General features: G+C 45.4%; 1 protein-coding gene across 1 annotated transcript; it reads left to right on the top strand.

Moving 5' to 3' along the window:
* Positions 1-494: 494 nt before the first annotated feature.
* LOC136543191 (uncharacterized mitochondrial protein AtMg00810-like) lies at positions 495-1,169 on the top strand. The gene is made up of 2 exons (XM_066535715.1): positions 495-792; positions 937-1,169. Exons 1-2 carry the CDS (start codon positions 495-497, stop codon positions 1,167-1,169), a joined length of 531 nt encoding a protein of 176 aa, XP_066391812.1.
* Positions 1,170-18,715: the final 17,546 nt, after the last annotated feature.

Consider the following 18,715-nt stretch of genomic DNA (forward strand, 5'->3'; position numbering starts at 1 on the left):
TCAAACGGGACGAGCTCGACGCCATTGTCAAACACAAGGCGCGCCTCATCGCCCGAGGCTTTGTTCAGTGCGAGGGCATAGATTTCGAGGAGGTCTTTGCGCCAGTAGCGCGCATAGAGTTGGTCTGTTTGCTACTAGCCTTGGCAGCAGCAAAGGACTAGCCCATCCATCACTTGGACATTAAATTGGCCTTCCTCAATGGTGAACTGGCGGAAACAATCTTCGTCAGGCAACCTCTAGGTTTCGCCGTCATGGGAGAGGAGCACAGGGTGCTCCGACTACGCAAGGCGCTCTACGGGCTGCAGCAGGCCCCACGAGCATGGAACGCCAAGCTTGATGCCACGCTGGGTGAGCTTGGGTTTCAGCGGTGCGCAACTGAGCACGCGCTCTACACGCGGCGACAGGGGAAGGAGGAGCTCATCGTCGGCGTGTATGTGGATGACTTAATCGTCACCGGCGTGCGCACGGAGGACATCAACAGCTTCAAGCACGAGATGGCGGCTTGTTTTCGAAAGAGTGATCTCGGTGCACTCTCCTATTACCTCGGCATCGAGGTGAGACAGGGGACAGAGGAACTCACGCTCGGTCAGAGCGCATATGCCTCCAAACTATTGGAGAGGAGCGGCATGGCTGAATGCAAGCTATGTGTGACTCCGATGGAGGAGCAGCTGAAGCTGACGAAGGCCAGCACCGTGGCGAAGGTGGATGCGACACTCTTCCGGAGCATCGTCGACGGTCTATGCTACCTAGTCCACACGAGGCCGGACATTGTGTTCGCCATGGGCTACGTCAGTCGCTTCATGGAGGATCCTAGAGAGGATCACTGGGCTACGGTGAAGCGGCTACTACGCTACGTCAAGGGGATGGTGGATCATGGGATCATCTTCCCAAAGACCAGAGGGAGTAGGCTGCAGCTCACTGTGTTCAGCGATGCAGACATGGTGGAGGACATCGACGGACGACGGAGCACCTCTGGCGTGCTCGTCTTCCTTGGGTCAACCCCAATTTCATGGCCGTCGTTGAAACAGAAGGTGATGGCGCTGTCTACGTGCGATGCAGAGTACGTAGCGGTGGCCACAGCGGCGTGCCAAGTTGTGTGGCTACGTCGGCTGCTGGGCGAGCTGATCGGCGTGGAAGCTCACCCACCAGCACTGATGGTGGACAACTAGCCCGCTATCGCCCTCGCGAATAATCCGGTTCTGCACGACCGGAGTAAACACATCGACGTGAAGTTCCACTTCCTCTGGGACTATGTCGATGGAGGGCAGATCGTCATCGAGTTTGTCAAAACTGGTCGGCAACTCGCAGACATCCTCACCAAACCGCACGGACGTCTTCGACTCACGGAGCTGAAGGAGATGATCGGCATGGAGGGGGTACAAGGGTTAGCAGTAGGATTAGGGGAAGATTGTTAGATAATTTACTGCTACCTTGTGTGAACATAGCAAGGGAAGACAACGCCGAACTGGCCCCCTGCTGTGATACTGTAGCCGCTGCAGGTGCAGGCGCCGCACGGCTCACCTGCAGCACTGTAGGTACATGCAGTGGCCGGCTCAGAGTCAGCCCTGTATGTTATCTAGTTACTGTTACAGCATGTGCGCTGTACTAGGACTAGATGGATAGAGTTGTATAAATAGACTACTACGGCAACTCAGTAAAGAGAGTTCAGATTTATCATCTCTTAGACAGGGCTTCGGCCAACGCTGTTGTCTTGTACTGTGTGTGAATGCTCTGTTCTCCCTTTTTCTTCTAGCCCTAGCCATAGTGTGTGGGGACGGACAACGCTTGTTCGTGATCGGCACGGCTAGTGGGTGCTCGGCAACACTAGTGGGTGCTCGACAAGACTGGTGAATGGTTCACTCACTTGAGCCGGTGATCCTGTGGGCCAACAGAGTCGAGGCTGTGCTGGTGATCCTGAGGATAGCACGATGGCTGAGAAATGTTTCTTTTTGTTGTTGACCCTACGACTATCAGAAAGCACGGACATAGTTGGGGTTGGTATTAAAGGCTTGCAATTATTGACATCTGAATTCAAACTTGCATCTGAATTTGCAATGGGAGAACTCACCCTGCTATCTAATTTACAAGACACTGCCCATTCGTATGGGCCTCCATGGGTGGGTTTTCAAGAGGAGTATATCGAGGGCACACAAACTATGCGCCCAGACCCAGCATGTTGCAAAGGAAGGAGGCATGGGCTTTGTGCTGACAACAATGTCTCGTCAGAGCTATCAGATATATTCCCAGAGCAAGTTATTTGTTGCATTTTTCAGTGCTACTATGTACCAGCACTAGAGCCCAGATCGTCGTGCAGCTCATTTGATGTGGTGGGCAGAAGCAAGAGCAGAGGCGATGGGAAGCCACCTCTGCTGCTGACAGCTGCCTTCATGCCTCATGAAGCGTCATCAACGCAGGATACTTATGCAGTCAGAATCATGGGAGATGTCACAGAGTATAGCGACGCTTCTCATGCTAGCATACAGCAAGTGGTCGAGGAACTAAATAAATCAGACGCAATCAATTGTTTCTTCCGTCAGCCAGACCTGACAGAGTACGAAATGCATTGGTACTCTAAACATGGTGCTGCAACGTTTTGCGTGGAAAAGGAAAGCATGGAAACAACAGTTGCGCCTAAAACCAGGAGGAGGTACAATACACGAGCAAGCACAAGGAGAAGTGGCAGCAGGTAGCTAGGTCACCAGTCACCACTCAACCAACACAAGCCCACTGCCTACTGTTTGAGAAACAAAACTAGTCAGTGTGGTGTCCACTATTTGGTTGGATCATTTGCCGGAAACAGCCGATTTGTCGAGTGCAAAAATGTTTGCCGAGTGCATTCTATCGGGCACTCAGCAAACAAGCTCTTTGACGAGTGCTGCAAAAAACACACTTGGCAAAATAATGGCACTCACCAAACAAACTCTTTGCCAACAGTGCTGAAAGAAAAAAACACACTCGGCAAACTAGGAAAAAACACTCGGCAAAACAGAGACACTTGGCAACAAAAAACCATGTGGACATCCGTCAGTTAGTATGCCGACCGTTCGGAGTTTGTCGAGTGTCCGTTAGTGGCACTCGGCAAAGAAATAAGTTTGCCGAGTGTTTTTTTTTCACTCGGCAAAGAAATAAGTTTGCCGAGTGTTTTTTTTTGCACTCGGCAAATAAATAAGTTTTTTTCTTTTCTGACCATGAAATTTTTTCTACTCTCCACATACAACTTGTGGTACTCGATGTTAAGATTTGGTATATTTCTGAATCTGTTTGCTATATTTAATTAATTTATTACATTTCAAGGATTTTTTTGGTATAAATCAAATTTGAACTGCAAGTGATTCAAATAATAGAATAAAATGAATACAAAAATGATATTCATGTTATTGAGTCCAGTGTGAGGCCTTACCCGCGAAATGAAAAGAAATTTCGAATATCTTATTTAGGAAACACGACCAGAACATGTGACCGAATGGTTTTTAAATTCTAAAAAAAGCAAACCAAGTCTGAAAATCATGAGATTTGTCAAGATCTCATGTTATCATCTTGTGAACGTCCTAAAGTATGTGTCAAGATCTCATGAGATTTGTCAAGAAAGCACGAACATGTTTGCCGAGTGTAACATTCGGTAAAGCCTTTGCCAATTGTTTTTGAGCTTCGCCGTGTGCCTTGGACACACGGCAAAGATCCTGTTTCCGGTAGTGAGTACGTGGTACTACTCCATTATTTGTAACATGCACATGCCTACTGTTTGACAAACAAAACTACTTCTTGCCGCCATCTGTACGCTAGCTAATTTCCCCTGTACATGACTTGCCATCCGATAGTCGCTTAATTACTCAGTGCTGTGCTAGATACTACAGAGTAGTAGTTATTTAAATTACTCCATCCCAGTACTACCGACTTCTGTCTGTATAGCCAGTTTTAGGACGGTTTTTTTAAACATACTTTAGGACGGTTTTTGATCCAACTGCAGCTAGGAAAAAATGAACCACCTTTAAATATTGTTTCTGTTAGTAGTGTAAGATTTACAACCTACAACATATAATCCGGAAGGACCCCAAAAGTAAATTTCCAACATCATCAGAACCATATGTATAGATGATGATTATTTGGACCGCTGTAGTCACTGAACGCGCTATCCAACAGGAATGGCCGAGGCCAACTACCATTACTGGATTCAGGTTCTTTGCCGAGTGTCTGAGGCACTCGGCAAAGGCCAAATTGCACTCGGCAAAGGCTTTGCCGAGTGCGGCACTCGGCAAAGAACACACGGCAAAAAATTGACCGGCAAAGCCTTCTTTGCCGAGTGTCTTTTGTCGGGCACTCGGCAAAGGCTTTGCCGAGTGCCCTAGGGACACTCGGCAAAGAAAAGCGACCGTCATGGCGCCGGCCCAGTTGACGGTGGCTTTGCCGAGTGCCAACCCTGTAGGCACTCGGCAAAGATTTTTTAATTTTTATTTTAAAAATTTCTTTGCCGAGTGCCAACCTTGCAGGCACTCGGCAAAGATTTTTTATTTTTTTTAAAAAATTTCTTTGCCGAGTGCCATCCCTGAAGGCACTCGGCAAAGAGCTTTTATTTTTTTTTTAAAAAAAATTCTTTGCCGAGTGCCAACCCTCCAGGCACTCGGCAAAGATTTTTTATTTTTTTTAAAAAAAAATTCTTTGTCGAGCGCCAACCCAGAAGGCACTCGACAAAGAGCTTTTATTTTTTTTTTAAATTTTCTTTGCCGAGTGCCAACCCGCCAGACACTCGGCAAAGATTTGTATTTTTTTAAAAAAAATCTTTACCGAGCGCCAACCTGGAAGGCACTCGGCAAAGAGCTTTTATTTTTTTTTTTTGAAAATTTGCTTTGCCGAGTGCCAACACGCCAGGCACTCGGCAACGTTTAATTTTTTTTTTTAATTTCTTTGCCGAGTGTTATAGTCACAGCAATCGGCAAAGCTGGAAAATCTGTTTTCTGGTCGCCCATTTTGCCAGCTTTGCCGAGTGTTGTGACCATTGCGCTTGCCGAGTGCAACACTCGGCAAAGTGACCCAAAACGGCATTTTTTTTGCATTTCATCATGACAAATACATTCATACAAACATATATCACATATATATCTCATCCATCACATATATATCTCATCCATCACATATATACATATATATCTCATCCATCGCATATATATCTCATCCATCCGCCCATATCACATCCATCACAATATATAATAATAAGTGCTCAAGTCCATCCAAATAAGTCCACAAGTCCATCAAAGTTCACAAGTGCATCACAAGTATATCACAAGTCCATCACCAAGTGAACAACAAATGTAAAAAATACAACATGCACTCATCTCGGCCACTGCGACTGTGGTGAAGGCCTAGATGCATCATTCGTAGGTGCATGAGATGGATTATTCGAACCACCGTCAGATGGAGACTGCACAAAGGAGAAAAGATTGTATGTGAGACAAGATTATTTTGATAGCTAATCTAGGACGATAGAGGCCATATAAGCAAAGCACAAGCGAAAGTAAAAAACTTTGATACTCACAGGAGTAGCTGCAGCTGCAGGACGCGGAGGCAGAGGTGGAACCAACAGCCCAGGTGGCAGAGACAAGCCCATACGTTGCCCAAGCCCTTGTAGGAAATCCGTAATGTCCATCAGCCTCTGCGCCTAGGCTTGCCGCTCGGCCCGCTCGGCCTCCAGCTCCTGACATTCCTTCATTTCTTGTTCCAGCCGAGCCTGCAATATTTCACTCCAATGTTTCAGTAATGCAAAGCTAATTAAGGTGTATAAAGATCAATGTATGATGAGTAAAATAGGAATAACCTCGAGTGCGTCGACCCAGTGCTGTGCAGCGGTCGGCCGTGTACGAATGGCCGGGCTCTCGCTCGTGCTCCGTGCTCGGATCTGGGAGAGAGAGAGAGTTGAGGCCGTGTCGATGACGCCGTCGCCAAGCTAGAACCGCCCATGCTTCTTGCCTTGTCCCGCCCTCATGACGGCCTCTCCATCGAAGTCCTGGGTGCTCGGATCATGGTCTGCCCCATGGAGCGACCTCGCCACCTCAGTGTACTCACTGATGCGGGAGTGGACGCTCGGGTTTGTGTATGCCTCGGGCGGGTCCTCCAGGTTGAAGGAGACGTAGGACGTCGCCTTGCCCTTGTGGGCCATACACCATGCCTAGAAGTCTGAGCAAGCCTGGCCACTATGTGATGCCGACTGCGAGAAAGACAGCATGATGATTAGAAATCAGACAGAACTGAGCGTGATAATAGATAAATCAATTCGCGTACCCATGCTTGTTTGTATCCGATGAGGTTGCGGCTGCCTTGATGGTGTGCTGGACCTTGCATCAGCAAACGACGGTCCCGGGCATCCCTGTGCATCTTGAGGTACTCCTCCATGAACCACCTGTCCACCATCATCGCCCAGCACTCGGGATATGCTTGGCACCACCAGGGAATCATCTACACGTCATCAAGTATTGGACATATAAGAAGATCAAATTAAACCAACTTAATCTCAAAACGAATCAATATTGATGTTCTTCATTTACCTCAAGGTACTGCTCCCGGGTCAGCTGCATCTCTCTTGCGTCTTTCTTGGTTTTCCTCTCTCCAAGCTTCGACCCGTAGTAGGTTACGATGGCCTGGATGCGCGCCTCGTGATGCATGTCGGTGATGATTTTTTTACAGGCTTTGATAGTCGCCTGCTCCGCCCTGTCCTCAAATCCCTCCTCGCATCTGTAATAAGTCTGCATACAAAAGCGATGTATCCATTCATTATTTCAAGAAAAATCCAATGAATGCGATGTATTGAGCAATGTTGTGCAAGGGAGACTTACCCAAAACTCTGCCTTCACCCGCGCCGCCTTGTTGGGGTACTCCGCATCGGAGGCGACGACGTAGTGGTCAAACGAGTAGGCCGACGATGTCTGTCAAACGATGAATACTTGCCATCCTTCTGCAACCAAATAAACCTCACACCTTCCTTGCATATTGGGCATGGGAACTTCCCGTGAACACACCAGGCGCAGAATATCCCATACGCCAGGAAGTCATGCAGGGAGTAGTGGTACCAAACATGCATTTTGAAGGTTGTCTTTGTAGCTCGATCGTATGTCCATACCCCTTCATCCCAAGCACGGACCAATTCATCAAACACGGGCTCCATGAACACACCCATATTACTCCCTGGGTGTCCAGGAATTATCAACGACAAGAATACGTTATGTCGTTGAAAGGAGATACCGGGGGGGGAGATTAAGGGGGATAACAAAGACGGGCCAACATGTGTATGGGGCAACCATCATTCCATAAGGATTGAAGCCATCTGTTGCCAACACGACACGTACATTACGAGCCTCATCTGCTTTGTCACAATGTTTGTCATTAAAGCGGATCCAAGCTTCACCATCGGATGGATGTACCATCTTGTCAGGATTGTACCGTTTGCCATTTTTGTGCCATGTCATCTGTTTTGCGAATTCCTCGGTCATGTATAGCCGTTGGATCCTCGGTAGGAACGAAAGGTACCATAGGATTTTCATGGGGATCGTAAGTTGCCTCTTCTGGCCATCATCAGAGTCTACCTCCAGGTACCTGGAGGATTTACACTTTGGACAGAACTTTGCATGCTCATGTTCTTTCCTAAATAGGACGCACCCTTTCGGACAAGCATGTATCTGCTCATATGGCATCTTAAGTGCTCGAAGGAGTTTCTGTGACTCGTACATGATCTTTGGCAGAATGTGGCCATTCGGAAGCAGGGTGTCAATCACGGCCAACATCTTATCGAAGCCAGGTCGACTCAAGTTTAACTCGGACTTCAACCCCATTAAGCGTCCAATGGCATCCAGTTGAGACACTGTTGACCAATCGTGAAGGGGTTTCTGTGCCGAGTCCATCATATCGTAGAACGCCTGTGCGGCTACCACCATCTCCTCCTTCTCACGTCCCTCATCGAACTGTCCTTGGTGAAAGTCATCTAACATGTCTGCTACCCCGGCATCAGCATCAAAAGCCTCCACCCGTGGTCTCACCACCTCCTCTCTCATACGATGGGCTTCACAAGATGTTTACCCATTTCCACCTTGTTTAGCCTTCTCCTGTTTCCACATTTGCTGCAGGGACACAAAACTAGGCAATGTCCTTTAGCAGCGTTGCCGAATGCACTGTTCAAGAAAGCATCGGTCTTGTTCATCCATTCCGTGGTGTAATCACTCTGACTTCTCCAGCCCGTGTACATCCACTGACGGTCATCCATCCTCTAACATATGTATCGGCGAGTAATGTAACCATCAATTGCATCTACATGGTGTTCCTACTGTCTAATATGTGAGGATAGGTCCTAATCCCACCCATAGATGCGTAGATGAGGTTAGTTTCCATGCTCTACTCCTATTCGAGACAGAATTTCGGCAGCACCTCCCCGCTGTTCTCTAGATACACGTCCTGCCAAGAAGAGTGTGTATCCGAAGAACAACAGGGAGGTGATGCCGAAACTCTATCTCGGACCAGAGCAGAACATGGGAACTAACCCATCTACGCATCCGTGGGCTGTCCAAAAAGCGTGGACAATCCGAAATAGATACGGTCATAGATATGCAAAGATCTGCATACCTCCAACCGTATCTCTTTCGAACGGGAGACGCCTAACTGGGTTACGCGATCTACGACAATGATACGAAAAGAGGGGTTATACCTAGGGTGGCGGCGGAGTCAGGCTAGCGGGGCCGTGGCGGGTCGGTGCAGTGGCGAGACGACGCGGTGTAGGCAGACCGGCACGGTGGTGAGAACTCCGACTCAACTCCGATGGGCTCTTCTCTACAAAAATAGAACAAAATACTGTCATTTACAAAAAAAATCGGCAGAACCTCCCCTGCACGGTGAGGTTTCCAAAACCTGTAAAAAACAACGGCACGATGGCCGACAAGCACATATGGCTCAACAGAAGCTATGTAGTTTGGATATCAATCCATGCAGAAGAATATATCCAAGTAGTACCACTACTTGTACTACTACTTTCACTATTGCTACTACTACTACCATTGGTTCTTCTACTACTACCACTATTGCTACAACTACTACCATTAGTTGCACTACTACTACGACTACTTCTACTACTACTACCACTAATTCTACTACTAATACTACCACTAGTTGTACTAATACTACCACTAGTACAACTAATACTACTACAACTACCACTACATCGACAATAATAAGTGAGACGGCATACCTGACGGGCGACGGGGTAGGGGCAGGCGGCGTCGGGAACGGGCAGAGTCGGGGACGGGGTCGGGCACAGACGGCGTCGGGGCGGGTGGTCCACGGGGCGCGGCCGGGGGCAGGGTGCGATCGAAAAAATCGCACGGCCGGGGCGCAGGGCCGGCTGGGGTCAGGGCGGCGCGGCCGGGGGAAGGGCCAGCCGGGGGCACGGCGCGGCCAGGCGCGCGGGCAGCGGGCGGCGCGGCTGGGGGAAGGGCCGGCCGGGGGGCACTGCGCGGCCGGCGTAAGGGCGCGCGTACAGCGGCGGCGCGGCCGTGGTAGGGCCGGCCGGGGGCGTGGGCGCGAGGGCACGGCGGCTCGGGCGGCCGTGCGCGTGGGCAATCGAGGGCCCATTGCGCGCGGGCGGGCAAAGGCGACGGACGCGGCGCGCGTGCGCGGAGGCGGGTGCAGCGCGGGCGAGTCGGGGCCTTGTGGGCGCGCTGCGGCGTGGAAGCGGGGCGGGGCAGGCGTGTGGGCGCGGGTTTGGCTGGCTGTTGGGACTGCCCGGTCGGCCAAAAAACCGCTAAGTCCCCGCGCCCGCGGCTTTGCCGAGTGCCGGATCAGGGAGGCTCTCGGCAAAGATTTGTTTTTTTTAAAAATTCTTTGCCGAGTGCTCCAGATCTGGCACTCGGCAAAGATTTATTTTTTTTAAAAAAAAATTATTTGCCGAGCGTCTCAGATCTGGCGCTCGGCAAAGAAATTTTTTTATTTTTAAAACACTTTGCCGAGTGCCCCCGAGACGGCACTCGGCAAAGATTTAATTTTTTTTATTATTTCTTTGCCGAGTGCTCTTGTGGATGCACTCGGCAAAGAGGAAATTTAAAAAAAAAATTAAAACATTCTTTGCCGAGTGCCTGATGTCTGGCACTCGGCAAAGACACCCTTTGCCGAGTGCCATGCCCCGGCACTCGGCAAAGTTTTTTTTGTTTTTTTGTTTTTGGCCTCCAATTTTTTTGTGCAGCCTTTTTAAAGCACTAGGAACACCTAGTTACAATTTAGGGATTTTTTTGTGGCTTTTTGTTATATTTAGTTACTTTATTTCGTTTACTTGAATTTTTTCGGAAATTAGAAATTTGAACTGCACGTGGTACGAATAATGGAGTTTAATGATTCAAAAATTGATAGTCATGTTAGTGAGTGTTGTGAGAGGCCGTATCCAGGAACGGACCCAAAATTTCGGACATCTTGTTCACGAAACATGTCCGCGAAATTGCGTGTCAAGTGTTTATAAATTCTATAAAAAGCAAACGAAGTCCGAAAATCTTGAAACTTGTTGAGATGTCGTGATATCATATGTGGAGGCTATGATAAAAATTTCAGAAGATTTCGTGCACGTTGTCACGTACGATGCTTACAAACCAGGCTATGATATCACATGTAGAGATGTCCTGGTTTGTAAGCATCGTATGTGACAACGTGCACGGAATCTTCTGAAATTTTTATCATAGCCTCCACATATGATATCACGACATCTCAACAAGTTTCAAGATTTTCGGACTTCGTTTGCTTTTTATAGAATTTATAAACACTTGACACGCAATTTCGCGGACATGTTTCGTGAACAAGATGTCCGAAATTTTGGGTCCGTTCCTGGATACGGCCTCTCACAACACTCACTAACATGACTATCAATTTTTGAATCATTAAACTTCATTATTCGTACCACATGCAGTTCAAATTTCTAATTTCCGAAAAAATTCAAGTAAACGAAATAAAGTAACTAAATATAACAAAAAGCCACAAAAAATCTCCAAATTGTAACTAGGAGTTCCTAGTGCTTTAAAAAGGCTTCACAAAAAAATTGGAGGCCAAAAACAAAAAAACAAAAAAAAACTTTGCCGAGCGCCGGGGCATGGCACTCGGCAAAGGGTGTCTTTGCCGAGTGCCAGACATCAGGCACTCGGCAAAGAATGTTTTCAATTTTTTTTTAAAATGTTCTCTTTGCCGAGTGCATCCACAGGAGCACTCGGCAAAGAAATAATAAAAAAAATTAAATCTTTGCCGAGTGTCGTCCCGGGGGCACTCGGCAAAGTGTTTTAAAAATAAAAAAAAATTCTTTGCCGAGCGCCAGATTTGAGACGCTCGGCAAAGAATTTTTTTTAAAAAAAAATTAAATCTTTGCCGAGTGCTAGATCTGGGGCACTCGACAAAGAAATTTAAAAAAAAAAACAAATCTTTGCCCAGTGCCTAACTGCAGGCGCTCGGCAAAGAAGGCCGTGACCGGACGCCGTTTTCGCGGGCAGCCTATGCCGAGTGTAGATATTTTGCCGAGAGTCCGGCACTCGGCAAAGAAGTCCTTTGCCGAGTGCCCGTGTTTGCCGAGTGCCCGGCACTCGGCAAAGAAATCTTGCCGAGTGCAATTCTTTGCCGAGTGCAGCACTCGGCAAAGAAGGTCTTTGCCGAGTGCCCGATTTTTAACACTCGGCAAAGAATTTTGCACTCGGCAAAGTCTCTGTTAGTGTACCGTCGGACAAGTTTTCGAGTCGTTGCCATTCAGAAATCGCGTTCCGATCCGTCTGCTATATATCATCCGTGTGTCAGGTCAGGTCCTCCTACGCCATGATTGATGATTGTATACTGGAAGGAAGGAAGTTGCTGAGAAGCATCCTCAGCGCTTCCTTGGAGTCAAGACTGCTGACTTCATCGATCACTACACGTCTTTTGCAACCTTATTTATTGTACGTCAAGCATCTTCTCCAAGGTCAAACTCTCAGGTATCATTTGGAGCAAGGAAACCTGCTACCAAGTTTGAACCGATATATGGCCATGCATGTATTCTGATGAGCATGGCATGGAGGCTGTGCTATTTTACCGTTATGAGGATAGCACAATGACAGAGAAATGTTTATTTCTGTGCTTGTTCCTACGACTATATATCAGAGAGCACAGACATAAGTTGGGGCTGCTATACTAAGGGCTCGCAACTATTGGCATCTCAAATTAAATTTACGCTGCAGCGGACCCATATCGTCTGCATTTCCCTGACCTTTCCTGCTCATTTCATTTCAAGCGCACCCAATTCAACTTGTTCACACACTGGGCCCAAAACAATGGACCTCCTTCCTCCACTTTTACTACTATAAAAGCTTGGTCGTCCCACTCGCCGGCTGAATACCCAACCAGTGCACACCTTCACTACTCTCTTCCTGAGCTCGCCTTATCTTGGAGACCTGTACCCTTCCTTCAATGGCAAAGCTGTGATCGGGGTGCAGCTGGTGATCCACACGCGTGTGGCTGGAGCAATCTATAGCAGAATTAAGGTAAAGATTATTAGGCTTACATTAATTCCATCAGTATCCCAAGCATGAGTGCCATATAAATTACTGAAGATCTTGTGCTCCTGAAAATAAAGCAGTAGCCCCATTTGTTAAATCAACGGGTGGAGAGGACAGTACTGTACGTAGGTAGTTTCCTCAAGAACCAATAGAATGTTCAAACTTTAGTTAGAAAAAAAAACTGGTACAGATTTCATATCTTTCTGTGATTTCGTTATCTAAAAAAATATTCTTCTGTCATTTATTAAAACAAATAGTTATTTTGGTACAAGTTGACCAATTTTGTTCGGTACTGACAGCTTATTACACTACTACATAATGGACTTGTTGTCCCGAGCGGTAACGGCCTTTAGTCCCGGTTACCGCGCCGGGACAACGATCCCGGGACTAAAGGTGCCACCTTTAGTCCTGGGTCATCGAGCCGGGACTAAAGAGGGACCTTTAGTCCCGGTTGGTATTACCAACCGGGACTAAAGGCACAGGCACCCTTTAGTCCCGGTTGGTAACCCCAACCGGGACTAAAGGTTCCTTTTCTTTTTCTTTTTTTTGTTTAATTTGTTTTCAATTCAGTTACACGTATTTGTTTAATATATAATATGTTTTTATGTACGTATTCTACGCTGCTAATATAAATACACGCACGCATATAATTACATCTAATTCTCATCTCGAGCATTATTATATTCGAATAAAGTATGAACCTATATATATTATAGATATATATATGTATATATACAACACTTTCATAATCTTGTTCTCGAAAATAACGATATCAATAAACATTTAATTTACATCATTTATTCCTTAGGATCAAAGTAGAACTCGCCGTTGGGATTTAACACTTTTTCTAGAAGATATCCTGCTATTGACTCTTGAACTGCTTTTAGATGGTCTTTTTGCATGACCCTTCGTTTCAACCATTCAGTCTTGCATTTGAAATAAAAGGAAAAGTATTAATACATATATATATATATATTCATTTAAAAATAAATAAAAAATTGATATATACGTACTCTGAGGACATCTTTAGGAGTTCTTCTTATGTGTGCAGTGATAAATTCACAAACGTAGTATCCACACAAGTTATTACCTGGTTCCTGCCGCAAACACCACTGTACGAGAAGAAGATTATTCTCATCATCTCACACGTAAATTGAAGTACGATATAGTAATTAAACACGTGGGGAAGTGTATATAGTACAACTTACTGGTATTTCAACTACATTAAGTGGTGCCTTGCAATCCTTGCGATGTTGCCGAATAAACTCTTTCCAAACCCTATGCGACCAATAATGTACGATCGTTAATAAATTATGGCAAAGTCTATTCAATAATAGTTGTGCGCGAGAGATCGAAATTACCCCTGGATAATGTCTATCATATCTTGGTATAGTGCCCGCTCTTTTCTCAACGAGTCAAAGATTACTAACCGACTTGAGTTTAACTCAATGACAATGAGTATCCAGTGAAACCTGCATTGGTTTATACACACACGTACATGCATATAAGTTGTATTGATATTATATAAAATGTGTAGACTACATTATTATTAACACTTACTCAAAGTTATACGGGAAAAGTATTGTTGTCTTGTCGTGCTGCTTCACGAAGAACATCATGATATTCTCCTGTGCTTCAGATACCCACCGCTCCTTGACAATAATACCGGTTTTGAATACGATATAAGGATCAATGAAGCCAACACTGGTGTCTTGTATTCTTTGGAGCTCTGACATCTGGAATCTGTATATAAATATAAGTTACATGTGAGGATAATTATATACACGTACGCATGGAAGTGAGTTTATTAAATAAAAGTAAGAATCACTTACAAACAAAAGGAGCTAATGATTGATTTGTCCAGAGCGTCCATGTGGTATAGTTGATGCAATTCTTCGAAACTAATATGTAAGATGTCATCGCCACGGAAGTAATGATGGTCTCTCAATCTGACAAAGATCCACTGCTCACCCCTGCCACACGCCTGCATGTACCATTTGTTGAGCAAGTACATTTGCGTACCCAATTCATTCAGAGCCGCAGGGTTGTACAGACTTTTGCCATATTTATAAGTCTTCCAGGTATCAACTTCCAGGTTCTGGATTGGAGCTTTGCCCGTCAATTGATCCAAGGTTAAACCAGTATCTTGAAAAAAAGCATTAAGGGCTTGAACCAACACTTCTCCAGAGTTGTCTGGTCGATAGACTTCTATGTTGGAACCATATTCATTAGCAACAACAAGATTTTGCATTGGTTGCTTCTGTTGTCCGAGCTGTGGGACATCCTTCCCTGATGCTCTTTTCCTTTTCTTATCTGCATCATGTGACTTCACGAGGGAGCGGTCATAGTCTGATAGTGGCGAATGCTTATGAAGTTCAATCATCTTTTTCTTGTGAGCATCGACCTTCTGCCTCAGCACCTCTCGTGGTAGGTAAAAGTACGGCTTCTCCTTAAGCTTCGCTTGACTCTTGTTTTTGGTATCTATAAAAAAATATTTCACTTTTTTGTCTTCTTCAGCTGCTATTTGCTCATCAGTCTTTTCAGGAAGTATTTCTTGAGAAATAACCCTTTTTCTCGGGGTCTTCTTTGCCGCCGGGACCTTAGACGTCTTTGTAGTGCGTCGCTGTGGAGGGGGTGGGGGCGGTGTTGGAGACCGGCGTGGAGGCGATGTGGCCAGTGTTGGTGGAGACCGGCGTGGAGGCGTTGGAGATCGTTGTGGAGACGGTGGGGCTGGTGTAGGAGTTGGAGATCGTTGTGGAGGCGATGGGGCCGGTGTAGGAGTTGGCGATCGCCGTGGGGATGAAGTCGTCTCGCCCCCCGCGACACTGTGATGAGATGGGGAATGAATGATTAGGCTAGGCTAGGGGGAGACCCTGCTACAAAAACAAGTTGTGTGTCAATTATTTTTGAAGCCAATAGAAAATTAATGGAAAATAATATTTCATTCACTTTCATTCGTACCTAGGGTGAGGTAGGGGAAGCGGTGGCGCCCCAGGAATGATGATGAAGCGTTTGCGCCATTGAATAAATGTCTTCTCTGCTTCTCCTAGTGTCTTCTCCCCATCACCACCTTCAATGTCAAGAGGAACATTGTTGTAACCTTTGAGCACTCTATCGACCGAGACGCTAGCATATCCAGGTTGAATAACTGACCCATGGATTCTTGGTGTCTTCGTTCGGTCTATTGGAGATACAACCCCGATAGCCACCATGATTGATGCATTATTACCATCTGGAATGTGCAGCTCACATGTTGTAAGAGGCTCGATAATGTCATCAATAGGGAAGCACAACCCAGCGTCGTCTTGAATAACTGGCAGCTCCGTAGAAGCACAACTGCTTTTTATCTGACCAACGGGGCTAATGGTGACTCCCGGCGTTGATTGCGATTGCATTTGACTCATTGCTAGCTGCACTTGCCTCTTGATCTCCTCTTGCATTCTTGCCTCAAGAGATTTTTCTCGTTCACGCGATTCAAGCAATGCTTGTCGTGACTCATCAACAAATTGCTCCAATGCACGGATTCGTTCTGCCTCCTCATCCTTCTTTCTCTGGCGGCTTCTGTAGGTATCCTTGTCTGCTGGGAATGCGTGTAGCCACGGAACCGCCCCATAGCCTCTTGTTCGACCACCGTGTTCGGGATTCTCTAGGGCATATGTCAATTCATCCTTCTCTCTGTTGGGCTTGAAAACACCACTATCAGCTTCTTCCCTAGCACAAGCTAGTCTCTGTGTTGCTCTCTCAATTTTTTGGCCGAAAATTAGCTTGCCAGTGTCTGGGTCTAGGCTTCCCCCATGAGCGTAGAACCAATTCTTCGCGCGTTGAGGTCAATTCTTCTCTATTGTTTCAGGTATGATTCCCTTGGCAGTAATCTCTGCTTCTAGGTTCTGCCACTTGGGAATAGCACTCTTATAACCATCTGATCCCATGCGATGATGGTATTGCTTCTGTCGGGCATTCTGCTGATTCCTCATCACATGTTCCTCACTGTCTTGAGATGTCTTGTATTCTACGAAGGCATCCCAATGGGACTCCAACTTGACAAACGCCTTAGCATTGAAATTCGGCGTAGCATTCTTCAAGATAAACTTTTTATACAATGTCTTCTTCCAACTCTGGAACAATGTTGCCATCTTCTTTATTGTCCAATCCCTCACTAGCTCCTTCAAAGCATCATCTGCTTGTAATGTGAAATGCTGAGTGATATCTCTCCAAGCTAGGTTCTTGTCACGATCAGATACAAAACTAACATTAGGAGCGGATATCTTCTGCTTCCATTCACGAGCACTAACTGGGATCCTATCCCTTACAACGAACCCACATTGATTGACATATGTCTGAGCATGTGGTCCCAATGGTTTGCCGGTGTTGGTGTCGAATTCTGATATTATGAAACGGCCCTCTAATAGCTTTTTTGGCCCTCGGACTTTCCTACTTTTGTCGGTGGTTGATGTAGATCCAGAGACCGGCTACATGAGTAGAAACACAATGATTAACAATAAATATACGTACGCATGCATCTATAAGAGATGATAGATAATCGAATATACCTCGCCAGTATTTTCTAGCGCGACAATTTGTTGATCTTCAACCACCGGCATATTCAGGATATCCTCATAATCAGCAAAGTACTGACTCGTGTCATCTACATCCACATTGGTGCTGGCATTGATAATATCCGCCATTATGTCATCACTCAAGTTATCATCCGGAGCAGCCATTTGTATCTTCAAGATAACACATAGATAGAATTACTATGGTACATAACATAAGTACATGTGATAACACATATAGAATTACTAAATCCAATTAAATATAATAACACATAATATTTCATAAGGATAAACAATAATAAGGTATAGGCTTTGGAATCGAATCAAAAACACTTTCGATCCAAAAACATGGAAACAAGTACATGTATATATATACACATAGAATGATACAATATATTTTCTCTCTCTCAACACATAGAAATAAGTGCATATGTCTATATCTCTAGATATGCATGTGATACACATAGAATGTCTCTCTAGATACAATTTTCTCTCTCTCAACACATGAAAATAAGTACATGTATATATACATATAGAAATAATTAAGTACATATGTATACATATAGAATCTCTCTCTAGATATAATATATATAGAGAGATAGAATATATAATTACTAAATCCAATTAAATAAATCTAACATGAAATTAGATAAACTAGTAATAGATAATACATTTTAATCTAACATATATCAAAAACTATAATAAAAAACTATCTAAAAAAACTATCTAAATAAAATACTAATTAAATTTTAATACATTTAAATCTAATATATCAAAAACTATCTAAAAAATAACTAAAAAACTAACAATAAACAACTAATTAAAATTTAATACATTTTAATCTAACATACAGGCCGAGACTTTGTAAAAAAAATCTAAAAAACATGGCCGATCGAGAGCAGCAGATCAAGACGGAGGCCGTACGGTGGGCGTGCGGGAAGCGTCGGCGACGGAGGGTGGGGTCGGGTGCGGCGGTGGAGACGGGATGCGGCGATGCGGGCCGAGAGAATGGCGCGGCCGGGTGGGGGTAGACGACGACGGCGGCGCGGCAGAGACGAGCTCGATGACGGCGGATGGCGTGGCCGGGTGGGGCTGAGCGACGGAGGCGAGATCGAAGATAAATAGAACAGACGTTCGATATATATAGGCCGGGACTAAAGGACATTTAGTCCCGGCTGGTAAGACCAACCGGGACTAAAGGTCCAACCCTTTAGTCCCGGTTGGTCTTACCAGCCGGGACTAAATGTCCTTTAGTCCCGGTTGGTGTTACCAGCCGGGACTAAAGGTATTTTTTGGCGGGCACCGAAATTGCCGCCCACCCTTTAGTCCCGGTTCTTGGTCTGGGCCGGGACTGAAGGCCTGAAAATTTTGGCAACCCGCCAGCGTATTTGGAAAGGCCTGGAATTTTGATTTTGTTTAATACTAGGTTAATCAATTAATTCCATAGCAACTTCAATACTTTGCAATATTTATTTTAAAAAATACTATTGATTAACTAATTATTTATTGTAAATAGGAAAATTTTGTAACCTAAAGTTTTTAATTTCTTTTATGAATATAGAATATAAATGTTACTAATACTAAGTATTTTGTTAATGCAAAAATATATTTGTAACTTAAAATTAATAAAACTAATAT

The sequence above is a fragment of the Miscanthus floridulus genome, chromosome 3, assembly GCF_019320115.1.
Source record: "Miscanthus floridulus cultivar M001 chromosome 3, ASM1932011v1, whole genome shotgun sequence".
Classification (NCBI taxonomy): domain Eukaryota; kingdom Viridiplantae; phylum Streptophyta; class Magnoliopsida; order Poales; family Poaceae; genus Miscanthus; species Miscanthus floridulus.

Bases quoted from the DNA above. Each gene is read 5' to 3' on its own strand.
- LOC136543191 (XM_066535715.1), top strand. From the start codon at position 495: ATGGCGGCTTGTTTTCGAAAGAGTGATCTCGGTGCACTCTCCTATTAC. The intron at 793-936 runs GTCGCTTCATGG...TCAGCGATGCAG, and splicing joins GTTCGCCATGGGCTACGTCA to ACATGGTGGAGGACATCGAC.